A 25526-nucleotide genomic window follows, 5' to 3' on the forward strand; every position below is an offset into this window, starting at 1 on the left:
TTTAATTAAGTTAGTCCATTAATTTTGTGGGCTTTTGAGCCCATAAAAGTTATTGGGCCAGTCTTTGGGTTTTTGGGCCATTGGGCCAGTTTAAGTGTTATTGGGCTTAGTGTAATTTTAATGGGCTTATTTAATTTAATTGGGCTGAGACTAATTATTTGGGCTTAAAGTTAAGTTAATGGGCTTAAGTATGTTAATGGGCCAGTTTTAAGTTAATGGGCTTGAGTGTAGGGCCAGCAGTCCAGGACCATCCATGAGAAAATTTGCATGTGTCCTGATTATATATTTAATTATTTTTATGCATTTGAGTTATTTTAATATTTATATGTTAATAAGAAATTTAAATTAAATATATATGATGGACACACATTTTATTCAAGTACATGCATTCATGAAATAATATTTTATGCATGATTTAATGTTTAAGTTGAGCAATAAAAATATTTTATGTTGGAAGTTGAAGTAGTGTGACAATTTAAGGGGGATTCGTCCCCATATGATTGAAGGGCAGTTTACTGCCAATTTAAGAGGTGATTCGTCACCGGCCACGTACGTAGGTTTCCACGCTGATCAGTATTTAATGTATGATTTAAGGTTACACTACGGATACAACCATGCTATGTTAGAAAATAAATTGCTCAATATTGTTATGTATTATGTTTATTTAAGTAAGTTATGTTATGTAATTTTTAAGCATGCTCATTCATGTATATGTATGTATTAGTATTAAATTGGTTTAAATTATTTTAAACCCTCGTTATGTTAGCATGTTGGGCCTCTAGGCTCACTACACTGGTATGGTGCAGGTGAGTACGCTGAGGATGACATTGTACCCACCGGAGGCGAGGACGTATGAGCATGCATGCAGTGGCCCCGTGACCGTGATATATTCTGAGTCGCTATGCATGTGATTGTTCTTGTCAGCATGATACACTTTTATTATTTTCAGTGATTGAGGGTCTAGAATATTTATTTAATTTTTTTCAGTGCATGCAAACTTTTATTTACTTATGCAGTATATTTTTAATTAATGTTTGACTCAGATATTTATTATATTTTTAAGAATGCATTTTTATTTAAGTATTTAATTGTTTATTCATTTTAAATATTTTTATTCTGTGCATATATGTATGGGCATATATGTACATATTTTATTTAGTAAAAAAAAAAAAAAAAAAAAAATTCCGCATATATATTTATTTATTATAGAGTTAGGGTCGTTTCACATGGTACCCATAATATATATATAAATGAATAAATATAAACATAAAAAGAACAATTAAATATTTAAACAAGTATATCATATAATATAGTTCCCACTATATTAATATCCACCGATATTTAATACATGGTACCCATAATATATATATAAATGCATAAATATAAATTGACATAAAAGTAAATGTTAGATCAAATCACAATATTTTATTTAGAACAACCGGCAAAGCCACGCTATCGTCTAAATAAAATATATGACTTTATGTTAGATGCGATAAAGTAAATGTTAGTTGCGGAAAAGTAAAAGTTAGATGCGAGAAAGTAAATGTTAGTTGCGGAAAAGTAAATGTTAGTTGCGATAAAGTAAAAGTTAGATGCGATAAAGTAAATGTTAGTTCAAATCACAATATATTATTTAGAACAACCGACAGTGTCACGCTATCGTCTAAATAATATATATGACTTTATTATAAATAGATACATATATTTATAGTATATAATTATTGTAGTAATTATTGTATCATATTTGACAACAAATCAAGGTAACCACATTCAAGGTACCAAGCATTTGATGTAAATAGATAACAACAAATCATCCAAAATTATACCTACAAATAAAGATCAATTAGTAAAAATAAAAATAGAAAAGAAAAGAATATACAAAATATAGACAATCTTACTTGACCAACAATGAAACCTTTTCACCTTGACATAAAAAGATTTAGCTTTCCATGAACATGAAACTCAAGAATAAAGATAAAAGAAATTTCATACTTGAACTTGAGAAACTTGCACACTCAAACTTTTATTCTCACACACACAATATTTATTTTACAAATGAAGAATTCTCTACACTCTTGCACACTCAAACTTTTATTCTCACACACACAATATTTATTTTACAAATGAAGAATTCTCTACACTCTTGCACACTCAAACTTTTATACAACACATCTATTTATAGGCCAAATGAGAGGAAGAGTCCAAGGCTCATTAAATGTGAAATAGTAAAGTTGGTGGGTGCTTGTCTCCTTGAATGTCAATACCATGACCCAACTTTAATTGGCATGTTTGATGCCTTAGACCACCGATTCAGCCTTTCTTTTCAACATAGAACACGTAGGATATTTTGTGTAGATCTGTTTGGACAACTCATTCACCCCTTTTGGATAAAATATGAAATACTTATGATATTTTTACTCCAAGCTGGTCATAGTAAAAGTAAATCTATCTCCATTTTGATGTTTTATTATTTTGATCATCTTAATGAAGTTTTTGGAATTTCTTGTCTTCTACAAAGTTGAAGATGCCTCTTTTGTGATTCTACAGGTTTTGAGATTACTCCATTATGACCACTGTAGCTTGACTAATTTTATTTTTACCAAACCTGCGCAAACCGTAAAATACAACATTTTAGTAAAACATTTAAATATAAACACATAACACTAAAATAATACAACTTCATAATTTTAATTAAACTTAAATTTTAAAACACACTTTTTAACATATAAATAATTACAAATTTTAAGTTTCATCAGAAAGCAGGTGAGAGCAACCTTTAAAAATAAAGGGTGTATGTCTTCTTCCAAATGCTTAGATTTACTTCACATGGACCTATTTGGTCCTATACCAGTAAGAAGCATAGGGGGAATGAGATATGCTCTTGTTGTTATAGATGACTTTTCTCGATTTACTTGGGTCATTTTTCTCCCTTCAAGATCAAACTGCACCTCACCTGATTAAGCTTTTTAAACGCTTGCAAAATGAACAATCTACTGTGATAGATAGAATCAGGAGTGATAGAGGGACTGAATTTTTAAACACCACTCTTATGACTTATCTATATGATCAGGGAATCAAGCATGAGTTGTCAGCTGCTAGATCCCCACAGCAAAATGGGGTGGCTGAAAGAAGGAACCGTACTTTAAAAGAAGCAGCCAGAACTATGATTGCTGATTCAAATGTCTCTCAAAGGCTTTGGGCAGAAGCAGTTAACACAGCTTGCTATACTCAAAACAGATCTATGATTAATAAACGATTTAACAAAACTCCATATGAGATCTGGAATGGCACAAAACCTGATATTTCATACTTCAAAATTTTTGGGTGCAAATGCTTTATCCACAACAATGGCAAAAATCATTTGACAGCCTTCGATGCCAAAGCAGACGAAGGAACTTTTATTGGTTACTCAGCCGTTAGTAGAGCTTATCGAGTGTTCAATCAAAGATCACTAACGGTCGAGGAAACCATTCATGTTGTGTTTGATGAATCTACTCTATGTACAGAACAAACTCAAGGGAGCATAAATGATCTGAGTCATAGACTGGAAAACACAAATCTACAGGAAGAGAGTGACAGTGATCCATATCCTCCAAAGAAGGATGATCCAGTTCCCTCTACCGTGTGTGATCAAACAAGGCCAGAAGAGGATCCACCGGTTGATAACGATCCTCCTGCCAATAATGATCCAGTAAACGAGGACGTTCGTCAACCAATTGATGACAACCCTTTAGGGAATTATTTTAGGTGGAACAAAGATCATCCACCTGGGTTGGTCATAGGTGACCCCTCTGCTCCTCGAAAAACACGTGGTCAAATGATTAATGAATTCTTGCATGCAGCTTTCATATCTCAGGTAGAGCCCAAGAAGATAGATGAAGCTCTATCAGATGCCAGCTGGATTGAAGCTATGCAAGAAGAGTTGAATCAATTCACCCGCAACAATGTTTGGCATCTAGTTCCTCGACCGGAAAATCAAAATGTGATTGGAACTAGATGGGTGTTTCGTAACAAGCTCGATGAACATGGCACTGTTGTGCGTAACAAAGCTCGACTTGTTGCACAAGGATTCAGACAAGAAGAAGGCATAGACTTTGAGGAATCCTTCACGCCAGTTGCAAGACTAGAAGCAATCCGCATTTTTCTTGCCTATGCAGCTTTCAAGGACTTTAAAGTTTATCAAATGGATGTCAAGTCTGCATTCCTCAATGGTCTACTTCAAGAAGAGGTGTACGTTGAACAACCACCAGGTTTTGTCAATCCTACTCACCCTCAATATATCTATAAACTTGACAAAGCCCTCTATGGATTAAAACAAGCACCGCGTGCATGGTATGATACATTACTAAAATTTTTACTGGAACATAATTTCCAAATTGGAACGGTCGATAAGACCTTGTTTAAATTTGTAAAAGGTGATCATGTGTTACTAGTACAAATTTATGTTGATGACATTATATTTGGGTCAACTAACCCCAAGTTGTGCTCAAAGTTCTCTAAGATGATGAAGGAGAAATTTGAAATGAGCATGATGGGCGAGCTAAATTTCTTTCTTGGATTGCAAGTGAAGCAACTTGAAACTGGAATATTTATCAATCAATCCAAGTATGCCAAGGAATTGGTAAAGAAGTTTGGAATGGAACAGTGCTCAACTGTATCTACCCCCATGAGTACATCAATCAAGCTTGATAAAGATGAAGGGGGAATCCCGGTCGAGGTAACAATGTATCGAGGCCTTATTGGCTCATTGCTTTATTTGACTGCCAGTCGACCGGATATCATGTATTCAGTTTGTTTATGTGCTAGATTTCAAGCAGCACCTAAGCAATCTCATTTCATTGCCGCCAAACGAATAATTAAATATATTAAAGGAACTACTAATGTGGGTCTTTGGTATCCCAAAGATTCAAATCTTAATCTTATTGGCTATTCAGATGCAGATTATGCAGGTTGTAGAATTGATCGCAAAAGTACAAGTGGCACATGTCAATTCCTTGGAGATAGACTAATTTCGTGGTCAAGTAAGAAGCAGACATCAATTGTTACCTCGACCGCCGAAGCAGAATACCTCGCTGCTGGCAGCTGTTGTGCTCAAATACTCTGGATTCAACAGCAGCTTAATGATTATGGAATCCGATCGAGTGAAGCTCCAATCTACCGTGACAATACAAGTGCCATAGCCATCACTCACAATCCAGTGATGCACTCTAGGACAAAGCACATTGATGTCAGGCATCACTTTATCCGAGATCATGTCTTAAAGAAGGAAATCAGGCTGGAATACATCTCTACCGATCAGCAAGCAGCAGACATATTCACCAAGCCTTTACCGGACGCTAAGTTTTCATATTTTTGAAATATTCTTGGCTTAGTAGATCTACGTTAGTATGCATGTTTTTAGGGGGAATGATTGCTAGTATGACGTTAATAGCTTAGCTGTTACATTACCATAAATATTGGCATATCATCCGCCTTTAGCTAGTCTCTGACAGGCTCCGTACTAGCAGCTTTGTGCTTTGAACCAAATAACATTAATTGGGCGCGGTGATTATACTCTTCAAAACTTTTTGAATTTCAAAAATACTTTTCATGACGTCATCCTATGGCTCATAGGTTCCTATATATACTTCTTTACACTCGTATACCAACCTTTCACCGTTGCTAAAGCTTTCATATTGCATTAAATGCTCTATCGTATTACTATCAAGCTTTTGCTTACTCTCTGCTCGAGTTCTTATCTACAGCTATCATGTCGATCCAGAAGACTTGCCTTGCATTCAACTTTGATTCCGTTATTGAGGCAAACAATGCAGAAATCACTGAGGTCTTCACCATGCTTGAAGCCTCTGGACTGAAGAAATTTTTGGGAAGCAGCGCCATCTGCGATCTGCCTGTCTTGAAGGAGTTCTTTGCAACCGCTCAAATCGAGCATGGGACTGTCAAATGCTTGATCTGAACAGAATCCTATTCCTTCAATCAAAAGTTCTTCGCCAGCACATTTGATCTGCCCTCCAGGGGTTTGACAAAATGCGCGGATCTTCCCGATGGTAACTGCTCATACTGGTTGAAGGAATTCTCAACTACTGATGCTCCGATCAAACTGTCGGCTCAGAAGACATCTCTTAAAGCTCCATTCAGGCTATTGACCAACATCGTGGCCAAGAATCTTCTTGCCAAGGCTGGATCGTACGACAAGGTGACGATGGAGAAATTCCAATACATGGCTTGTATCGCCTCCAAAATCAATATCAACTGGTCAGACATATTGTTCACTACTTTATGTGAAATGATCAGGGGAAAAGGGCAATCCGAGGGATTTGCTCTGCAAATTTGCCACATCTTGAGTGTCCTTGGAGTAGACTTCTCCAAGACTGAGCCTCTGCATCCCACCAAATGGCTCAACAAGTCTACAATCTTCAAGTTTCTGAACAAGAAAGAGGTTGCGGTCGACATTCTGCCTTCAACCGCAAGTGTTGTTGCTGTCACTCAACCGCTTTCAACAGTTCCGGTAGCGGCCAAACCAGCCCATACCAAGAAATCTGCCAAGCGTCAACTTATCATAAAGTCTGACTCTGAAGACGAATCACGTGAGAACGTTCCACTGATTCAAGCCTTCAGCAAGTCATCTCCTTCTGTCTCCAAAGCAGCTGTGCCATCCACGCCTGCCGGCGAGAAGAAGAGGCAGCACAAGAAGTTAAAGTCCCTTTCTGGACTTGCTCCTACCGTTCCAACACCAATTCTGCCAACGGTCGAGACTACTACCACTGCTACTACTGCTCCACGACCTACCAAGGGTGTGATAATCAGGGAAGGTGCCTCATCAACTCCAAAGGTTACTCTCGCTGATCCCAAGGACAAAGGGAAAGGTGTGATGATCTACTCACCTAAGGCTCAACCAACAGCTACTGTAGAGCTCAACTTGATCATCTCACACGTTCTCCGCACTGTCAAGCGTCACCTACAGCGCTTTGACAGATGGCATCATTCCCGAACTCACCTGACGCTTGCTCAAATATTTCCTAAGTGGAAAGCTCTGAACGTTATTGAGCAAAAGATGCTTCTTTTTGCTGACACTGAAGACATCGTGGAGGCTCTGGGAAGAAGACAGCTCATTGATTTGAAGCTTCGAGGAAGCTTGTTATCTCTGCTGATTAATGAGCGTGTCAAGAACTTCAAATCCAAGAGTCCTACCGCCGCCGATGACTTTGTGATTTTGACTGGACTACAGAATAGTCTGCGTCAAATCACTCAACTACTTCAGTACTTCCAAGCTCTTAACAACGTAAAGACGACAGCTTCAACAGCTTGTTTACAGGCTTATGGACTGGAAGCACAGGTGATGATGAAGACTTTTCTTACCCAAGATCAGGGTGAAGAAGACGTCTCTGCTCTTACTCTTTCAGATGGGATTCTGACCGGTCTCATCACTGCTGACCTTTTTCAATCATCCGCTCTAGGATCGAGATTGGGAGCGTCTTCATCGGTCGACCCCGCCTCAACCGCAGTCCAAGCAGTAATTCAACCGGAAGCAGCTGTAACTGCTCACTCATCTCCAGCGGCGACCGCTCACACCTCTCCCAGTCGTCCACAAGATTCTTTCGAAGTAATTGAACAAGAAATTTCTGTCACCTCTGTGACAGAGGCTCCTTGCAGCAGTGAAGCAGTAGTGCCCCCAACAGAGATACCAAGCAGTATTGTATCACTTGCACCTCCAGATTAGCCAGTGACTGATGCTGACCTAGCACTTCAACCGTCTCCATCTACTGAAAAGTTTGTGGAAGATCTCCTAATGGATGAACCGAGTGCTGATCCTGCTACTCCACCAACCATCTTGGCTGCAGTCGAGACCCCTATATCTCCAACTGTACCACTATTGGAAGGTCCATCAGCTAGCTCACAAGCCAGATCACCAGCACCACATCATCTTGAGTCTGGCCCGGTTTCACCAAGGAATGACACACAGAGTCAAATGCTTCAGACTGATGACTCATTAATTGAAGCCATGGCCGCAGCTCTGGATCACACTTTGATAAATAGGCTTCATGAGCTCATGCAAACAGTTCGATCCTTTTCACAAGACATCACAAACTCATCCTTATCGGTTGACAATTCACGCCAGACGATGATTCGGCATTTTGAGACCGTGTCTCGAGACCTTGCTCATCTGTCCAAAGAGATCACTGCCCATCATCGCACTCAAATCAAAACGCTCTCTACCGTCTCCGAACAAGTTGTCAGATCCGAAAACCGCCTTCATAGGCAGTTGAATGATCGGATGGACACTATGCAAGCTACTCTACTTGCTCAACTAGATGCAAAAATTGATACTATGCAAGCCTGCCTTGGCACTCAACTCACTGAGATCATCCTTCGACTCAACCAAGGTGATGCCAAAAAGGGGGAAGAAGAGCAACGAAGAGCAGCAGAGGCAAGAAGATGTGAGGAAGAAGCCGACAGAAGAAGAAGAGATGGCGATAGGTCAGGAGGAGCCAGTTGGTTCAAAAGATGAACAACTTGTCTCTTCTTTACTTATCGCAGCTGTATCTCATTTTGTTTTTCTTCAGTAGGTATAATAAGAATGCTTATTGTAATTAATGAAATTCATTCTCTCAATGAAGTTCATTTTAATGCTTTCATATTGTTCTTGGAGCACTTAAGTTTTGTCATCACCAAAAAGGGGGAAATTGTTGAATCCGACATTTTGGTGATAACAAACAACAACTCATTGTATAGGAATGTGCTGCCAATCTTTTGTATTTCAGGAATCTACTACAACTCCTACCGCAACCGTCTAAACCCTTCAAGTTATCTACCGGAAGCTTGTCAACCGCCTTTGTCTCTTGACCGGTTGCAGTCACAAGCCTATCGATTGGTTATTCAAACCAGCAGAGGATAAATCTATCTACCGGTAGAAAGTCAACTGCTTATCAAGATATCTCAAGACAAATACTTGAGACAAGACGTTCATTGCAAGATCTTTTATCAAAAGCAGAACCGGCGTATCAGAAGATCTGTTGACTCTTGCATCGAGACAACAGGTTGCACTAAAATGGCAAAAATGCAGAATGGCTACATATAAAGCATTCGACCGTTTATACCAGTTTTGGACCCTGAAAGTTGTCTGCATTTAAAGAAGTGTACGATCTTCATGCAGAATCATCAATGCATTTATGAAGCATTAAATGTGCATTCAATGCAGCATCAGAACGTTCAAAATAAAGACGTTGATGATTGACCTATATAAAGGGAAGATTGCTCAAGAAGTGACAAGAAGACAAGCAACACGAAAAATCTCAATCAACTCAATCACTTGAATACTATCAGAAGTCCTCATCTGATATACTGAAGCAATACTTGAGCACACTTACAAGATCATTCACTTGCTGCTCAAATAAACCCTCGCCTACAGTTTACATATCTGATCTTCAAGGATCATCCTAGGGTTTCCAAGCCTCTCGACCGCTCTGCAGTTTGAGAAGCTCAACCGGACTGTACTCATTATTGAAGAGACTTGAAGTTACTCAAAAAGCTTCCACCAGTCTGATAAGAACTGAGAATCTTATCTGTGTAAATCTAGGAGTTTCGGATTAGGCATTGGATAAGTCCTAAGTCTGAAGTGGGTGTATTGCAAGACGTTGTAATAACCAAAGTCTTCTAGTGAATTCCTTTCTAAGTGGAAGAAGGGGAGACGTAGAAGGATTAAGCCTTCGAACTTCCATAAATCGTGCCTTAGTCTTTACTGCTATTTATCTTACATTGCTCATACATTGTGCTATAAACTTTGCATCATTGCTTTATTTGACTGCCAGTCGACCGGATATTTAGTTTTTGCATCATTGCTTTATTTGATTAAGCCTTCGAACTTCCATAAATCTTGCCTTAGTCTTTACTGCTATTTAGTCTTCTAGTGAATTCCTTCCTAAGTGGAAGAAGGGGAGACGTAGAAGGATAAGTCCTAAGTCTGAAGTGAGTATATCAATCAAGCTTGATAAAGATGAAGGGGGAATCCCGGTCGAGGTAACAATGTATCGAGGCCTTATTGGCTCATTGCTTTATTTGATTGCCAGTCGACCGGATATCATGTATTCAGTTTGTTTATGTGCTAGATTTCAAGCAGCACCTAAGCAATCTCATTTCATTGCCGCCAAACGAATAATTAAATATATTAAAGGAACTACTAATGTGGGTCTTTGGTATCCCAAAGATTCAAATCTTAATCTTATTGGCTATTCAGATGCAGATTATGCAGGTTGTAGAATTGATCGCAAAAGTACAAGTGACACATGTCAATTCCTTGGAGATAGACTAATTTCGTGGTCAAGTAAGAAGCAGACATCAATTGCTACCTCGACCGCCGAAGCAGAATACCTTGCTGCTGGCAGCTGTTGTGCTCAAATACTCTGGATTCAACAGCAGCTTAATGATTATGGAATCCGGTCGAGTGAAGCTCCAATCTACTGTGACAATACAAGTGCCATAGCCATCACTTACAATCCAGTGATGCACTCTAGAACAAAGCACATTGATGTCAGGCATCACTTTATCCGAGATCATGTCTTAAAGAAGGAAATCAGGCTGGAATACATCTCTACCGATCAGCAAGCAGCAGACATATTCACTAAGCCTTTACCGGACGCTAAGTTTTCATATTTTCGAAATATTCTTGGCTTAGTAGATCTAAGTTAGTATGCATGTTTTTAGGGGGAATGATTGCTAGTATGATGTTAATAGCTTAGCTGTTACATTGCCATAAATGTTGGCATATCATCCGCCTTTAGCTAGTCTCTGACAGGCTCCGTACTAGCAGCTTTGTGCTTTGAACCAAATAACATTAATTGGGCGCGGTGATTATACTCTTCAAAACTTTTTGAATTTCAAAAATACTTTTCATGACGTCACCCTATGGCCCATAGGTTCCTATATATACTTTTTTACACTCGTATATCAATCTTTCACCTTTGCTAAAGCTTTCATATTGTATTAAAAGTTCTATCGTATTACTATCAAGCTTTTGCTTACTCTCTGCTCGAGTTCTTATCTACAACTATCATGTCGATCCAGAAGACTTGCCTTGCAATCAACTTTGATTCCGTTATTGAGGCAAACAATGCAGGAATCACTGAGGTCTTCACCATGCTTCAAGCCTCTGGACTGAAGAAATTTTTGGGAAGCAGCGCCATCTGCGATCTGCCTGTCTTGAAGGAGTTCTTTGCAACCGCTCAAATTGAGCATGGGACTGTCAAATGCTTGATCCGGACAGAGTCCTATTCCTTCAATCAAAAGTTCTTCGCCAGCACATTTGATCTGCCCTCCAGGGGTTTGACAAAATGCGCGGATCTTCCCGATGGTAACTGCTCATACTGGTTGAAGGAATTCTCAACCACTGATGCTCCGATCAAACTGCCGGCTCAGAAGACATCTCTTAAAGCTCCATTCAGGCTATTGACCAACATCGTGGCCAAGAATCTTCTTGCCAAGGCTGGATCGTATGACAAGGTGACGATGGAGAAATTCCAATACATGGCTTGTATCGCCTCCAAAATCAACATCAACTGGTGAGACATATTGTTCACTACTTTATGTGAAATGATCAAGGGAAAAGGGCAATCCGAGGGATTTGCTTTGCAAATTTGCCACATTTTGAGCATCCTTGGAGTAGACTTCTCCAAGACTGAGCCTCTGCATCCCACCAAATGGCTCAACAAGTCTACAATCTTCAAGTTTCTGAACAAGAAAGAGGTTGCGGTCGACACTCTGCCTTCAACCGCAAGTGTTGTTGCTGTCACTCAACCGCTTTCAACAGTTCCGGTAGTGGCCAAACCAGCCCATACCAAGAAATCTGCCAAGCGTCAACTTATCATAGAGTCTGACTCTGAAGACGAATCACGTGAGAACGTTCCACTGATTCAAGCCTTCACCAAGTCATCTCCTTCTGTCTCCAAAGCAGCCGTGTCATCCACGCCTGCAGGCGAGAAGAAGAGGCAGCACAAGAAGTTAAAGTCCCTTTCTGGACTTGCTCCTACCGTTCCAACACCAATTCTGCCAACGGTTGAGACTACTACCACTGCTGCTAATACTGCTCCACGTCCTACCAAGGGTGTGATAATCAGGGAAGGTACCTCATTAACTCCAAAGGTCACTCTCGCTGATCCCAAGGACAAAGGAAAATGTGTGATGATCTACTCACCTAAGGCTCAACCAGAAGCTACTGTGGAGCTCAACTTGATCATCTCGCACGTTCTCCGCACTGTCAAGCGTCACCTACAGCGCTTTGACAGATGGCATCATTCCCGTACTCACCTGACGCTTGCTCAAATATTTCTTAAGTGGAAAGCTCTGAATGTTATTGAGCAAAAGATGCTTCTTTTTGCTGACACTGAAGACATCGTGGAGACTCTGGGAAGAAGACAGCTCATCGACTTGAAGCTTCGAGGAAGCCTGCTATCTCTGCTGATTAATGAGCGTGTCAAGAACTTCAAATCCAAGAGTCCTACCGCCGCCGATGACTTTGTGATTTTGACTGGACTACAGAATAGTCTCCGTCAAATCACTCAACTACTTCAGCACTTCCAAGCTCTTAACAACGTAAAGACGACAGCTTCAGCAACTTGTTTACAGGCTTATGGACTGGAAGCACAGGTGATGATGAAGACTTTTCTTACCCAAGATCAGGGTGAAGAAGACGTCTCTGCTCTTACTCTTTCAGATGGGATTCTGACCGGTCTCATCACTGCTGACCTGTTTCAGTCATCCGCTCTAGGATCGATTGTGGGAGCATCTTCATCGGTCGACCCCGCCTCAACCGCAGTCCAAGCAGTAATTCAACCGGAAGCAGCTGTGACTGCTCACTCATCTCCAGCGGCGACTGCTCACACCTCTCCCAGTCGTCCACAAGATTCTTTCGAAGTAATTGAACAAGAAATTCCTGTCACCTCTGTGACAGAGGCTCCTTGCAGCAGTGAAGCAGTAGTGCCCCCAACAGAGATACCAAGCACTATTGTATCACTTGCACCTCCAGAACAGCCAGTGACTGATGCTGACCCAACACTTCAACCGTCTCCATCTACTGAAAAGTTTGTGGAAGATCTTCTAATGGATGAACCGAGTGATGATCCTGCTACTCCACCAACCATCTTGGCTGCAGTCGAGACTCCTACATCTCCAACTGTACCACTATTGGAAGGTCCATCAACTAGCTCACCAGCCAGATCACCAGCACCACATCATCTCGAGTCTGGCCCGGTTTCACCAAGGAATGACACACAGAGTCAAATGCTTCAGACTGATGACTCATTAATTGAAGCCATGGCCGCAGCTCTGGATCACACTTTGATAAATAGGCTTCATGAGCTCATGCAAACAGTTCGATCCTTTTCACAAGACATCACAAACTCATACTTATCGGTTGACAATTCACGCCAGACGATGATTCGGCATTTTGAGACCGTGTCTCGAGACCTTGCTCATCTGTCCAAAGAGATCACTGCCCATCATCGCACTCAAATAAAAACGCTCTCTACCGTCTCTGAACAAGTTGTCAGATCCAAAAACCGCCTTTATAGGCAGTTGAATGATCGGATGGACACTATGCAAGCTACTCTACTTGCTCAAATAGATGCAAAAATTGATACTATGCAAGCCTGCCTTGGCACTCAACTCACTGAGATCATCCTTCGACTCAACCAAGGTGATGCCAAAAAGGGGGAAGAAGAGCAACGAAGAGCAGCCGAGGCAAGAAGACGTGAGGAAGAAGCCGACAGAAGAAGAAGAGAAGGCGATAGGTCAGGAGGAGCCAGTTGGTTCAAAAGATGAACAGAAGAGCAACGAAGAGCAGCAGAGGCAAGAAGACGTGAGGAAGAAGCCGACAGAAGAAGAAGAGAAGACGATAGGTCAGGAGGAGCTGTTGGTTCAAAAGATGAACAACTTGTCTCTTCTTTACTTATCGCAGCTGTATCTGATTTTGTTTTTCTTCAGTAGGTGTAATAAGAATGCTTATTGTAATTAATGAAATTCATTCTCTCAATGAAGTTCATTTTAATGCTTTCATATTGTTTTTGGAGCACTTAAGTTTTGTCATCACCAAAAAGGGGGAAATTGTTGAATTCGACATTTTGGTGATAACAAACAACAACTCATTGTATAGGAATGTGCTGCCAATCTTTTGTATTTCAGGAATCTACTACAACTCCTACCGCAACCGTCTAAACCCTTCAAGTTATCTACCGGAAGCTTGTCAACCGCCTTTGTCTCTCGACCGGTTGCAGTCACAAGCCTATCGACTGGTTATTCAAACCAGCAGAGGATAAATCTATCTACCGGTAGAATTCCAACTGCTTATCAAGATATATCAAGACAAATACTTGAGACAAGACGTTCATTGCAAGATCTTTCATCAAAAGCAGAACCGACGTATCAGAAGATCTGTTGACTCTTGCATCGAGACAACAGGTTGCACTAAAATGGCAAAAACGCAGAATGGCTACAGATAAAGCATTTGACCGTTTATACCAGTTTTGGACCCTGTAAGTTGTCTGCATTTAAAGAAGTGTACGATTTTCATGCAGAATCATCAATGCATTTATGAAGCATTAAATGTGCATTCAATGCAGCATCAGAACGTTCAAAATAAAGACGTTGATGATTGACCTATATAAAGGGAAGATTGCTCAAGAAGTGACCAGGAGACAAGCAACACGAAAAATCTCAATCAACTCAATCACTCGAATACTATCAGAAGTCCTCATCTGATATACTGAAGCAATACTTGAGCACACTTACAAGATCATTCAATTGCTGCTCAAATAAACCCTCGCCTACAGTTTACATATCTAATCTTCAAGGATCATCCTAGGGTTTCCAAGCCTCTCGACCGCTCTGCAGTTTGAGAAGCTCAACCGGACTGTACTCATTATTGAAGAGACTTGAAGCTACTCTGAAAGCTTCCATCAGTCTGATAAGAACTGAGAATCTTATCTGTGTAAATCTAGGAGTTTCGGATTAGGCATTGGATAAGTCCTAAGTCTGAAGTGGGTGTATTGCAAGATGTTGTAATAACCAAAGTTTTCTAGTGAATTCCTTCCTAAGTGGAAGAAGGGGAGACGTAGAAGGATTAAGCCTTCGAACTTCCATAAATCGTGTCTTAGTCTTTACTGCTATTTATCTTACATATTGCTCATACATCGTGTTATAAACTTTGCATCACTAAAACCTCTGAACTATTTCCGCACTATTTAAGTTGTTCAAACCGTTTTAGAAGTTGAGAAAACAGATTAAGTGAACTAAACTTCACTTGATCATTTTGAAAAAAAAGAAAAAAAGTTTCAGAGTGTATTCACCCCCCCCCCCCTCTACCCTCTGAACCGATCCCAACAACTCTTTATATTCACACCAGATACAAGTTATATTACAAAATTCTTTTTTTTAGAGTATATAAGAAGAATAGGAGGAATACGAAAAGTTAAGATGGCTTAAAAATCAGTTAATAGAGAACCAAAAATTATATATATTATTCGAATGATGATTTTTCAATGTGCGAAAGGTAATATGACATGAATTAATATTGATTCTTGAGAAGTCACTAATTGTTTTCTCCAACGTGAATAAATATTTATAAATATAAAATTTAATAAATCTATAAAATATATCACGTGATTATATTCATATCTATAAAATTTTTCATAAATATATAAAATGTATTCGTGATTATATTCATATCTACAAAAATTTTCACCTGTAATTTGTTTTATCTTTAATTGTACCCAATATTTATAAGTATAGTTTGTCAAACACAAGATGTAACGAAGCAAAGAAAATACATTATGGTATGGTTTATTATTTGTGTATATCGAATTTAATCACTCTTCTTGAAATAATGTGAATTAAATAGTGATGTTAATAAAAATTTGAAATTCATACAACGTTTGGCAACATATAAAGAACATGTCACTATTTAAAATCAATTGTATGTAAATTATAGAATAAAAAAATAATGATATAAATACATTAATTATTTGAACTCAACTACCGTAATATAAAATTCAATATATTGATGCCAAAATAAGAAAAACTCAGAGATCATTGGTGACCAACACATCATAGGCATCGAACTTTAAGATAATAAAAAAATTGGTATGCCAACAACATCATCGAGAGAAAGAGACAAATAAACAATAAAAAAATCAAGAATTGTAAGTCATGAATATTTTTTAAAAATAATAATTTTTTTAAAAAAATAATTAATTTATGGATATCGTTAGCTATATTTGTCTAACTATTGTTCCATTTCCAAAAAATTGACATAACATCATTTTTTATTCAATCAAATACCTAACTTGAAACAAACAAAGTGTTTTCACGTGCGTAGCACGTGTTTCTTACTAATCACTTAAAAGGGAGAAAAAAAACTAGTGGATATGGTTTTTGTTATTTACCAATTCAAATTTTAAATTGTACCCATGGCCATGGTCCATACATTAGGTTTTGATTATAATTTATAAATCAACAAACCAAGTTAAATTTTTATAAATATTATACCCAAAAAGAAAAAAAAGTTATATGTTGCTGATATGATATTATTAAATTAATCTAAGTTTATGTGATAACGATACTTATATTTATATATGATTTTTATATCATTGAAAGTAAAATTAAACCCACAACAAGCCCAATCTTCAATTAATGTTCCGAAAAAGTATTCTTCAAAATTTTCTGGTTCGATTTGCCTGGTGGTTTCTGTGTAATAATTATGGTGATAGATTGATTTAGAAAGCTAATTTGGCTTGAGCTCCACAAATATTCGATTTTTCTCTACACCATGCAGGACAAGAATCACCCTAAATAATTTGGTCAAAATAAGAATCTAAAAAGATAATTTGGTCAAAATAAGAATCTAAAAAGATAGAAAATTTTCATGAATAATATAGCATCTCACTGACCCTAAAAATAAAACATGTGGTAAGCCACATGATTCCAATATTCTTGAGGCGTTGAGATTGCGTTTGAATTAACATATTTGATTTGAGGAATGATTTAAGAAATGAATTTCAAAACATGTAGTCCAAACACCACCCAAATGCAACTTGATGACTAAACCAAATCGACAGTCCATTTTATTTATAGCAGAACCACACAAGAGTCATAATTCGATGGGGCCTTGGCTAACATACGTGCGCCAAACTACGCACCGAAGTCTCAAGTTTCAGACGAACAAACACCACCCCAAATGCAAGAAACAGCATTGTTGCTAGTTGATGAAAACAAGATTGCAGGATAATTAGAACACGAGATCTCAAATCGACCAGTTCAAGTGCTGACCTGAGGAATCATAGCCCCTCGAGTGTTCCAGTTCATGAAACCGTTCTCCACCTTGTTGAGCCAGTCCCAGCTCTCCGACGTACTGATTATTAGAAGATTGATAAATCTGTCCTAATCCCAGATCGGGAGGCATCTCGTGCAGGGTGTCGTTAGCATGATCACCCTTGAAACTCCACAACGGGCATGCATATTGGTCGATCGGTGGATGAGCTGTTGGTGTGCAGATATTGGTACCAAGGAAGTTGTTAATCCCAAGATTCAGGGGTCTGGCGCTGGAGTCCCAGGGCTGATTTGACAGAAGAGAGAGAGCACTGCTGGAGTTCGAGGCTCCATCGAAACATACTTCAGAAGATACTCCAACGGCGCCGGTATGATTAGGCCTAGTCGTGGAACCTTGCAGAAGATCTGGTAGATAGTTTGGTGGGTTGCTCTGCCATGGAGGTTGATTCCCAAATGCTCTTTCAGATGTCGGAGTGATTGGCCAGGATTCTCGTCCGGTGAGACTTGGGTATGAGGTGAAGTCGACAGTAAAGCTTCCACGTTTGCTATGATTCCCTGTCATGCAAAATGAAAAGTGGAGTCCGCTCGGTGTTAATAAAAGACCCATGACATTAACATTAATTAGTATGACAGAAACCATAACATCGTTCAAGAAAATGATCCAAACGATTATGTCTGACTGACTCTAACCCGACATAGACGAAGAAAGACTCCCATAGCGAGGGGAGAATAAAGATCCTGGCTGTGGTTTCCGGCGACGCTCGTTGTGGCCAGCAAGGCGTCTGCGGCAGCTTCTTTTTTCTTGATCAAATTCAGGCAACTGATGAAACCTGGAGAAAAACTAGCTTAAGAGACAATAATGTAGCATCAACGATAAATCGCTGTGTTAATATAGATGTAACGAGTCTTGCTTCCCATATTATTTGCAATCTGGAACATGATCCCTCTGGTTCCACATCTGCTCTCTTAAAATGAAAGGGCTAATTGTCGCCACAGTCATGAATTATTTGGGCACGAAAGAGAAACGTTCCTTCAATAACATGTAATAGGATTTTTTTTATAGAATTTACGGCCCTTCCCACATCATTTCCAACAATTCTTAACTCAGTGTTCTCGGGACATTTCAAACTTAGGGGCCAGCTGCAGATTGCCCTTTCCAGCAGCCTCAACACAAATTTGTTCACACCCAGACAAAGATGCGTGATTACATGTCAAATGCAAGAATTACATTTTTCACAAGACGATGGATAACTCACCAACTGTATAACACTGGAAAGAGAATTAGCACGTTCCCACAAATTGCTTACAACAAGCCACATTAGGCACTAAAGAAACTGCGAATCAACTAAGATACCACAAGAATCAGGACAAGACCAACATGTTCACAGTCCAAGCAACATAAACCAATATATTTCGTCTTTACACTACTGCAATTTGAAATATCTATCCCATGTACAACTTCATGAAATAACCTAAGGCCAACTAAAACCAAACTAATCCAAATAGATAATTTTTTCCAGATTTCAAATTCAACTTTTTAACAATGCTAAGTTTGGCCCCCGACCATCCTAAATCTCCAGTTGTCCGTCTTCACAATCAAAATCCAATATGAATTTACCAAATGCCTCGAGACAAGGAAATGAAAAGGAGACCTCATACAGTATCAACGACTTATCCAAACACTTCATTGGCACAATTCATCAAACACACCTATCATAACACCTAACCAAACTAAGATATACAACTCGCACTCATAAAACACTATGAAACCCAAAAAAAGAAGGGATTGATAAAGGGAATAAATTATGTTAATACATGTGCTTACTCATGCGTGTGACTAATTATATATAAATCAAAAGCGAATCTTTAATTCCTCAACCAAAAAAAAAAAAAACGAATCTTTAAAATATAATTAATAGAAAGATCAACAACAAAAAAAAAAAAAAACAGACCTGCTGCACTGCTGGCAAAATCTTTGCTCAAGGCCAGCAACAATGACATTTAAAGACTTGGAATGCACACCACAAACCTTGTGCCTTGAATAGTAAGCCTTAACATCACTTAGATCTACATTACACCCCTCAACCTGGCACCTCGGCGGCGCACCGCCATTCACCGACCCAGTCCGCCCCTTCTTCGCCGGGGACGGCGGAGGCGGCGCCGATCCACCGCCGGTTTTGGGCTGCAAACCGGAAGCACCCACATCTTCAAAGTAGATTTTCTTGCCAAAGTTCAAGCCATTCAAAGAATTTGACCCACCAGAAACGGAGGAGGAAGAAGAAACTGAATCACCCATTTCAATTCCTGTCGTCTACAACCCATCCATCACTGTTCAATGAATTCAAATGAAAGTCACATGCACTATTTAAGCAGGAAGCAAACCAATATAATTATACTTATACATCAAATTTGTTGGCATGTGGGTGAGTGTGTGTAGTGGTAAAAAGTAGAGACCTGACAATGGGCCATAACGCCAGCTCTGTAGATTTAAGTGCAGGAGAGGCTCATTTATAAATATATATGGGAGAGCAGAGCAGAATAATGCAAAGGAGGATTCGGATTGTATTTTTTGGTGCAACCTTTTTTTTAAGGTTATTCTTTAAGCTATCTTATATTACAAGAGCTATTTATAATCATAGAAGTATTAGTTTATGTCAAAAGTGTAATAGGAAAGTATTCCGAAGTATGAACAAATAGGAACAACACGGCAACAGCAAACGGTGAAATAGTCGAGGAGAGAGATTTTCTTTTTTCGCAAGACGAAATTGTCCGTTATTAGTATTAAACGTTGACAACAATCGTTTCTAAGATACAACGACAAACGAACAAGATATAGCAGCACAAAAAATATCTCGAACTTCAGCGAACAAAAATATGCAGCAACTTTCTTTTGAGAAAAAAGAGGAATTGTAGAAACATGATTTTTTTTTCATGTTAAGTGTTGTATCATCTCCGTTTTTGCAGACTTAATCAGTTTATTTATATTAATGATGTCCAAAGAACGTGTCCTTTAGTCGAAAGAAGCAACTCAATGCTAAAAAAGCCCAAAAAAGGTCACACCTTTTCGGAGAACACATATGGCGCGCTCGACCGCGCAAAATTTCGTTGCTCACTACCTTGCCAAACGGAAGATATTGCTCACTGCCTGACCAAACGGAAGGCGCGCTCGAGCGCACAAACCTGCGCGTTAGACTAATTAAAGAGTGAAACATATTGGAAATCTTTCAATGTAAGACAAGCTTTTTCTCAATTAATTTAATTCATTCACATTTTTTCCAACAAAAAGTCCGAGTTGACAGTTCTTATAAATACATATTTGTGAGATCGTTTTACAAGAAAACTATTATTTATTTTAATGTACTATAATTTTTAGATAAAAATTATTTTATAATACTTGGTTCATATGAAAAATAGATGATGAGTTGTTTCTCTTTTAATTTACGAGAACTAGTTTTAGCTAATTATCCAATCAAATATTACCAAATAATATCGGAATCATCGATCGGTTGAATCGTTATCTCTGCGTGCATACTTTAAACTATGATATGAGCATTCCAATAATATGTGAGTTTGGATGTAAAATTGAAACATGAGTATGGTGATTTGATTAATTGCATACAAATTAGTTTTGGTGAATAAACCATTAAATAAAACAAATTTGAGTGTGACATAAACGAAGTGGTGTGAGAAATTTAACTTATTTGAGCATACATTTATCATATTTAAAATTTTTGAAGCCAATATGAAAAAATTAAAATGTGTTTGAAGCTTTAAAAAATTTAACATAGGCCACTATTATCGTGCACAGTCGAGTCTATTGCGAGGGTTGGGGGGCATTTAATAGAGTAATTAGTAAAGAAAAAATTGAATTTATAGTCAACTAATTTTTTTTTAATATGAAAAATCAGAGCAATGCACGTTTTTTATTGATAATGTAACTTGCATGGTTTGATGATATTTTTTAATTAAGTAATTATTTATCTTAACTAATTATTTTTCATCTGTGATTTATTTCACACAAAAACTCAAATATTATTTTAAATTATAGAACCCGATCCATATTTGTTAATTATTGTTTTTTATATTTATATCATTTGTCTCTTTTTTTCTTAAGTTTGATTGGTTTGATTTTGGCGACATCTATACATCATAGTATATTTATTGGAGGGAGCTTATAGAATAATTTTTTGTGACAAAACTGTGAATCTTAAGACGCTGCAATAATGTACTAATACATTTTATAGAAATGATTATGTGCGTGTGTTTGATTTTTTTAATTATTTTTTTTAGGAATAAATTATTGTGCTTTTGGGTGTATATATATAAGAGGTGCTTAATCGTACGGTGCACTCATTTTGTCAGGGTTAATTTTCTAAACATGGTAACTGAAAAGGCAGTTTAAACCAAATTGTACTTTATTTATATTTATGTTATATATGTTATGGAAAACAATTTATTCATCTTCCTCATATGTTCTCCACAGTCTGAAATTTTTCCCCCATTGGAAATATTTTTCAGGTGGTGTAAAAGTAGAGTAAATTAGTTCGGAGAATTAGATAGATCCCCATAGATTGGAAATCTTTTTCAGGTGGTGTAAAAGTAGGCTAAATTAGATCCAACCAAATTGATTGAGAGTCGGTTTTGGTCTAAAATTATTGTAATCTTTTGTTAATCTATCTATTTCTATTATAAATATGTAGATTTCATTGTGAATTTACATTGTTGTCCTTTGTGTTTAATGACACTAATTATTTTTTTTATTAATTTCTAATGAATTTAATTATATAGTTTATATTTAAACATTACTTATCTATTCTATTATAAACTATTATAAATATGTAGGTTTCATTGTGAATTTACATTGTTGTCCTTGTGTGTTTAATGACACTAATTAATGAGTTTTTTTTATTAATTTCTTATGAATTTAATTATATAGTTTATATTTAAACATTACTTACATAAAACATTAATTAATGAGTTTTTTTTATTAATTTCTAATGAATTTAATTATATAGTTTATATTTAAACATTACTTACATAAAACATGATGAAAGAATTATTGAGCTATTTTTTTCTCATTTCATTTCATATTTCTTATATTATCTCTTTAGTTGTGATTTATATGGTTTATTTTTATACATTACTTGTATAAAAATCTATTCTATTATAAATATGTAGGTTTCTTTGTGAATTTATATTGTTATACTTGTGTGTTTAATGACACTAATTAATGAGTTTTTTTTTATTAATTTCTAATGAATTTAATTATATAGTTTATATTTAAACATTACTTACATAAAACATGATGAAAGAATTATTGAGCTATTTTTTTTCTCATTTCATTTCATATTTCTTATATTATTTCTTTAGTTGTGATTGTTAGCTAAAATTTATGATTTCAAATATTAATTTTTATTTATATACATAATTATGCAAGTTTTATTATGAATTTACAAACATCCTTTTGTTTGTTTAATGACTTTAATTAATGTGTTTCTTTTTGGCTTTATAATTAATTTAATTTATATGGTTTATTTTTATACATTACTTGTATAAAAATGGTGAAAAAATTATTGTTAGTTATTTTTTTTCTTTATTGCTTTCTAATCAATTTAAGTTATATAGTTTATGTTTAAAAATTACTTGCATAAAACATGATGAAAAAAATTGTAAGCTATTTATTTTCTGATTTAAATCATTATTTCTTACCTCTTTAGTAGTGGTTGTTTGCTAAAAAGTATGTTTTCAAATATTAATTATTATTATATTATATATATATATATAATAAATATGTAAATATGTAAGTTATATTGTGAATTTACAAATATTACATGGTTGCTCTTGTGTGTTTAATAAATTTAATTAATGAGCTTTCTTTATTACTTTATAATGAATTTAAGTTATATAGTTTAGGGAAAACTGCAAATTTGGTCCTGTATGTTTGTCACTTTGCGATTTTGGTCATCTATGTTTTCATATTTCAGTTTTAGTCCTGCATGATTCGATTTTTGGAAATTTCGATCCTTTTTATTCGAAAATGCTTACGTGACATTGTACACGTCAGCTCCACATCAGCACTGAATTGGTGCCACGTCAGCGCCACATCGAAAAAGGACTAAAATTGCCAAAAAATAAAGACAGCGGACTAAAACTGAAATTTAAAAATATAAAAAACTGAAATCGCAAAGTGACAAACATACAAGACCAAAAAATCAATTTTTCCTATAGTTTATGATCAAACATTACTTGCATAAAACATGTTAATTTAAAAAATTGTTGTAAGCTATTTATTTTTCCATTTCAATTATTATTTCTTATATTTTTAGTAGTGGTTGTTTGCTAAAACTTATTTTTTAAAATAAATTTTTAATTTTTATATATAAATATGTAAATTCTATTGTGAGTTTATAAATATACTCTTGTTTGTTTAATGACTTTAATTAATGAGATTTCTTTTTGTTTTTTCTAATTAATTTAATTTATATGATTTATGTTTATACAATACTCTTATAAAACATGGTGAAAATTATTGTGAACTATTTGTTTTTTTTTCATGCATTTGTATTCTTTTTTTATCTCTATATTTGTGGTTGTTAACTAAAATTTAAGTTTCAAATAAATTTTTTTGGAACCCATAATTTTTTAGTTTAATTTTACAAATTAATTTAATCGTGTAAATCACAATTTCAATACAAACTCGGTAGCACACTGCTCTTTGCTAGCCCTCGATAATATGGTTATAAACACTTAAATATAAACTGAATGACTTAGGAAACTCTGCTATACTTAGAAAAGAATCTCGTGTCTATTTAAACTTATGTGTTTAAATCAAATTTTTTTGAAAATAATATTTTTATGATATTACTTATAAATTAATTAAATAAAACAAAATAAAAGATAATTTTGATATATTTTTTAGAGTTTTTAATTTTATAATTTGTAATAATTTTTTCCGACCAACGTTTTCTTGTATATTATATTTATAAATTATTTTAATAAAACATGATGATAAATCATTGCGATAAGAATATGACAAAAGAAAATGATACGATAAAATCAAATATGAGAAAAAAATTGTGTATTCCAATGTTTTAATTTTTTTTAAAAATAATTTTTTTTCAAATTATTCACATATGAGTAATTAACATGAATTTTGAAATGTAATGCTATATATTTTCATTATCTTCTGTTAAGTTAATTAATTTTTGAGTAGGTATTTTGTGAAATGATTTCACATATCTTTATCTTCCGTTAAGTCAATAATTTTTTATATTTGACCTAAATAAGAAATATATCTCATAAAACACTTATGAGTTTGTTTTGCATGAGTTGTTCTCTTAATTTTCTTTCAAATCTAATTACTCTAACGTATGTTCTTCATGTCTGAAATCCACTACTAGAATTCGATAAACATGTAATTAATTTAATTAAATTATTCATATATAAATAATTGAACATAACAAAAAAATTGAGAATTAATCATATAATATTACAATCAAATTACAATAAAAGAATAGAAATGTCCTGAAACTAAAACCAGTGGTGCCCTATACGCTTAGTTCATGGTAATTGACTGAAGATTGATTCACATTCTGTCTGAACCACTTGTAAGTTGCACCATTGAATGTGGTATCCATGATAGAATCAAGAACGTGAGTAAAATTTCCAAGTACGCAATGTATGAGGACACATGTTTACATGCAAGGACTCATTTGGTTAATCGGGATTAAAAAATTGGAACTCATGTTTAGACTGTAAGAACACCAGTATGAGGTCGGTGTTCCAAAAATTCATTGGATACCACAAATACTGAGCGTGCTCTTCGACCTACTCTGTCCTAGATAAGTACCACACACGATGTTCTATGGATCCAGTAGATGTCACACGGTAATAAAGAAACAAAAGCTGAGCGACCCTACTCAACTTACTATCTCAAGTTATATTAGGCTCAACGTGATTAATACATATTCATATATACATTATGGATAATCATGCATCATCTCACATATATCTCAGTCAATACTTACGTATCTCTAAAAAGTCGGTTTAGTAGTACAGAGTCTATAAAGTCTCATCCTAAAGATAAGTGAACTTTATAACACTATTTTTTTAATCTAAAAGTCTCTATTCATCAATTAGATACTCTCAATAACTATTAAGTATACGAAACTATCTTTTATCTGTCGTTAATTCGTAGAAGTCGAAAGCTCCAC

The 25526-nt window shown here is 36.2% G+C and overlaps 2 protein-coding genes across 4 annotated transcripts in view; both read right to left on the reverse strand.

Annotated features, from left to right (window-relative positions):
• LOC140873370 (18 kDa seed maturation protein-like) overlaps positions 1 to 25526 on the reverse strand; it is a 90940-nt gene that overhangs the window by 27216 nt on the left and 38198 nt on the right. The gene's annotated exons all lie outside the window — the stretch shown is intronic.
• Positions 17087 to 19904, reverse strand: LOC140873217 (squamosa promoter-binding-like protein 9). Of its 3 annotated transcripts, none has more exons than XM_073276258.1 (4): positions 19768 to 19904; positions 19266 to 19641; positions 18004 to 18143; positions 17087 to 17868 (listed from the first exon to the last, which is right to left on the reverse strand). In XM_073276258.1, exons 2-4 carry the CDS (start codon positions 19607 to 19609, stop codon positions 17288 to 17290), a joined length of 1065 nt encoding a protein of 354 aa, XP_073132359.1. In that variant the 5' UTR covers positions 19610 to 19641; positions 19768 to 19904; the 3' UTR covers positions 17087 to 17287. The 3 variants fall into 3 exon arrangements, with proteins under 3 accessions (XP_073132359.1, XP_073132361.1, XP_073132360.1); XM_073276260.1 differs by having other exon boundaries at positions 19773 to 19872; XM_073276259.1 differs by lacking the exon at positions 19768 to 19904 and having other exon boundaries at positions 19266 to 19713.

Source organism: Henckelia pumila, unplaced genomic scaffold, assembly GCF_033568475.1.
Source record: "Henckelia pumila isolate YLH828 unplaced genomic scaffold, ASM3356847v2 CTG_525:::fragment_3, whole genome shotgun sequence".
NCBI lineage: Eukaryota > Viridiplantae > Streptophyta > Magnoliopsida > Lamiales > Gesneriaceae > Henckelia > Henckelia pumila.

Coding starts and splice junctions, on each gene's coding strand:
- LOC140873217 (XM_073276258.1), bottom strand. CDS start 19,609: ATGGGTGATTCAGTTTCTTCTTCCTCCTCCGTTTCTGGTGGGTCAAAT. Junction 18,144..19,265: donor TTTTGCCAGCAGTGCAGCAG/GTCTGTTTTTTT, acceptor GTTTTTCTCCAG/GTTTCATCAGTTGCCTGAAT. Junction 17,869..18,003: donor TCTTTCTTCGTCTATGTCGG/GTTAGAGTCAGT, acceptor TTTGCATGACAG/GGAATCATAGCAAACGTGGA.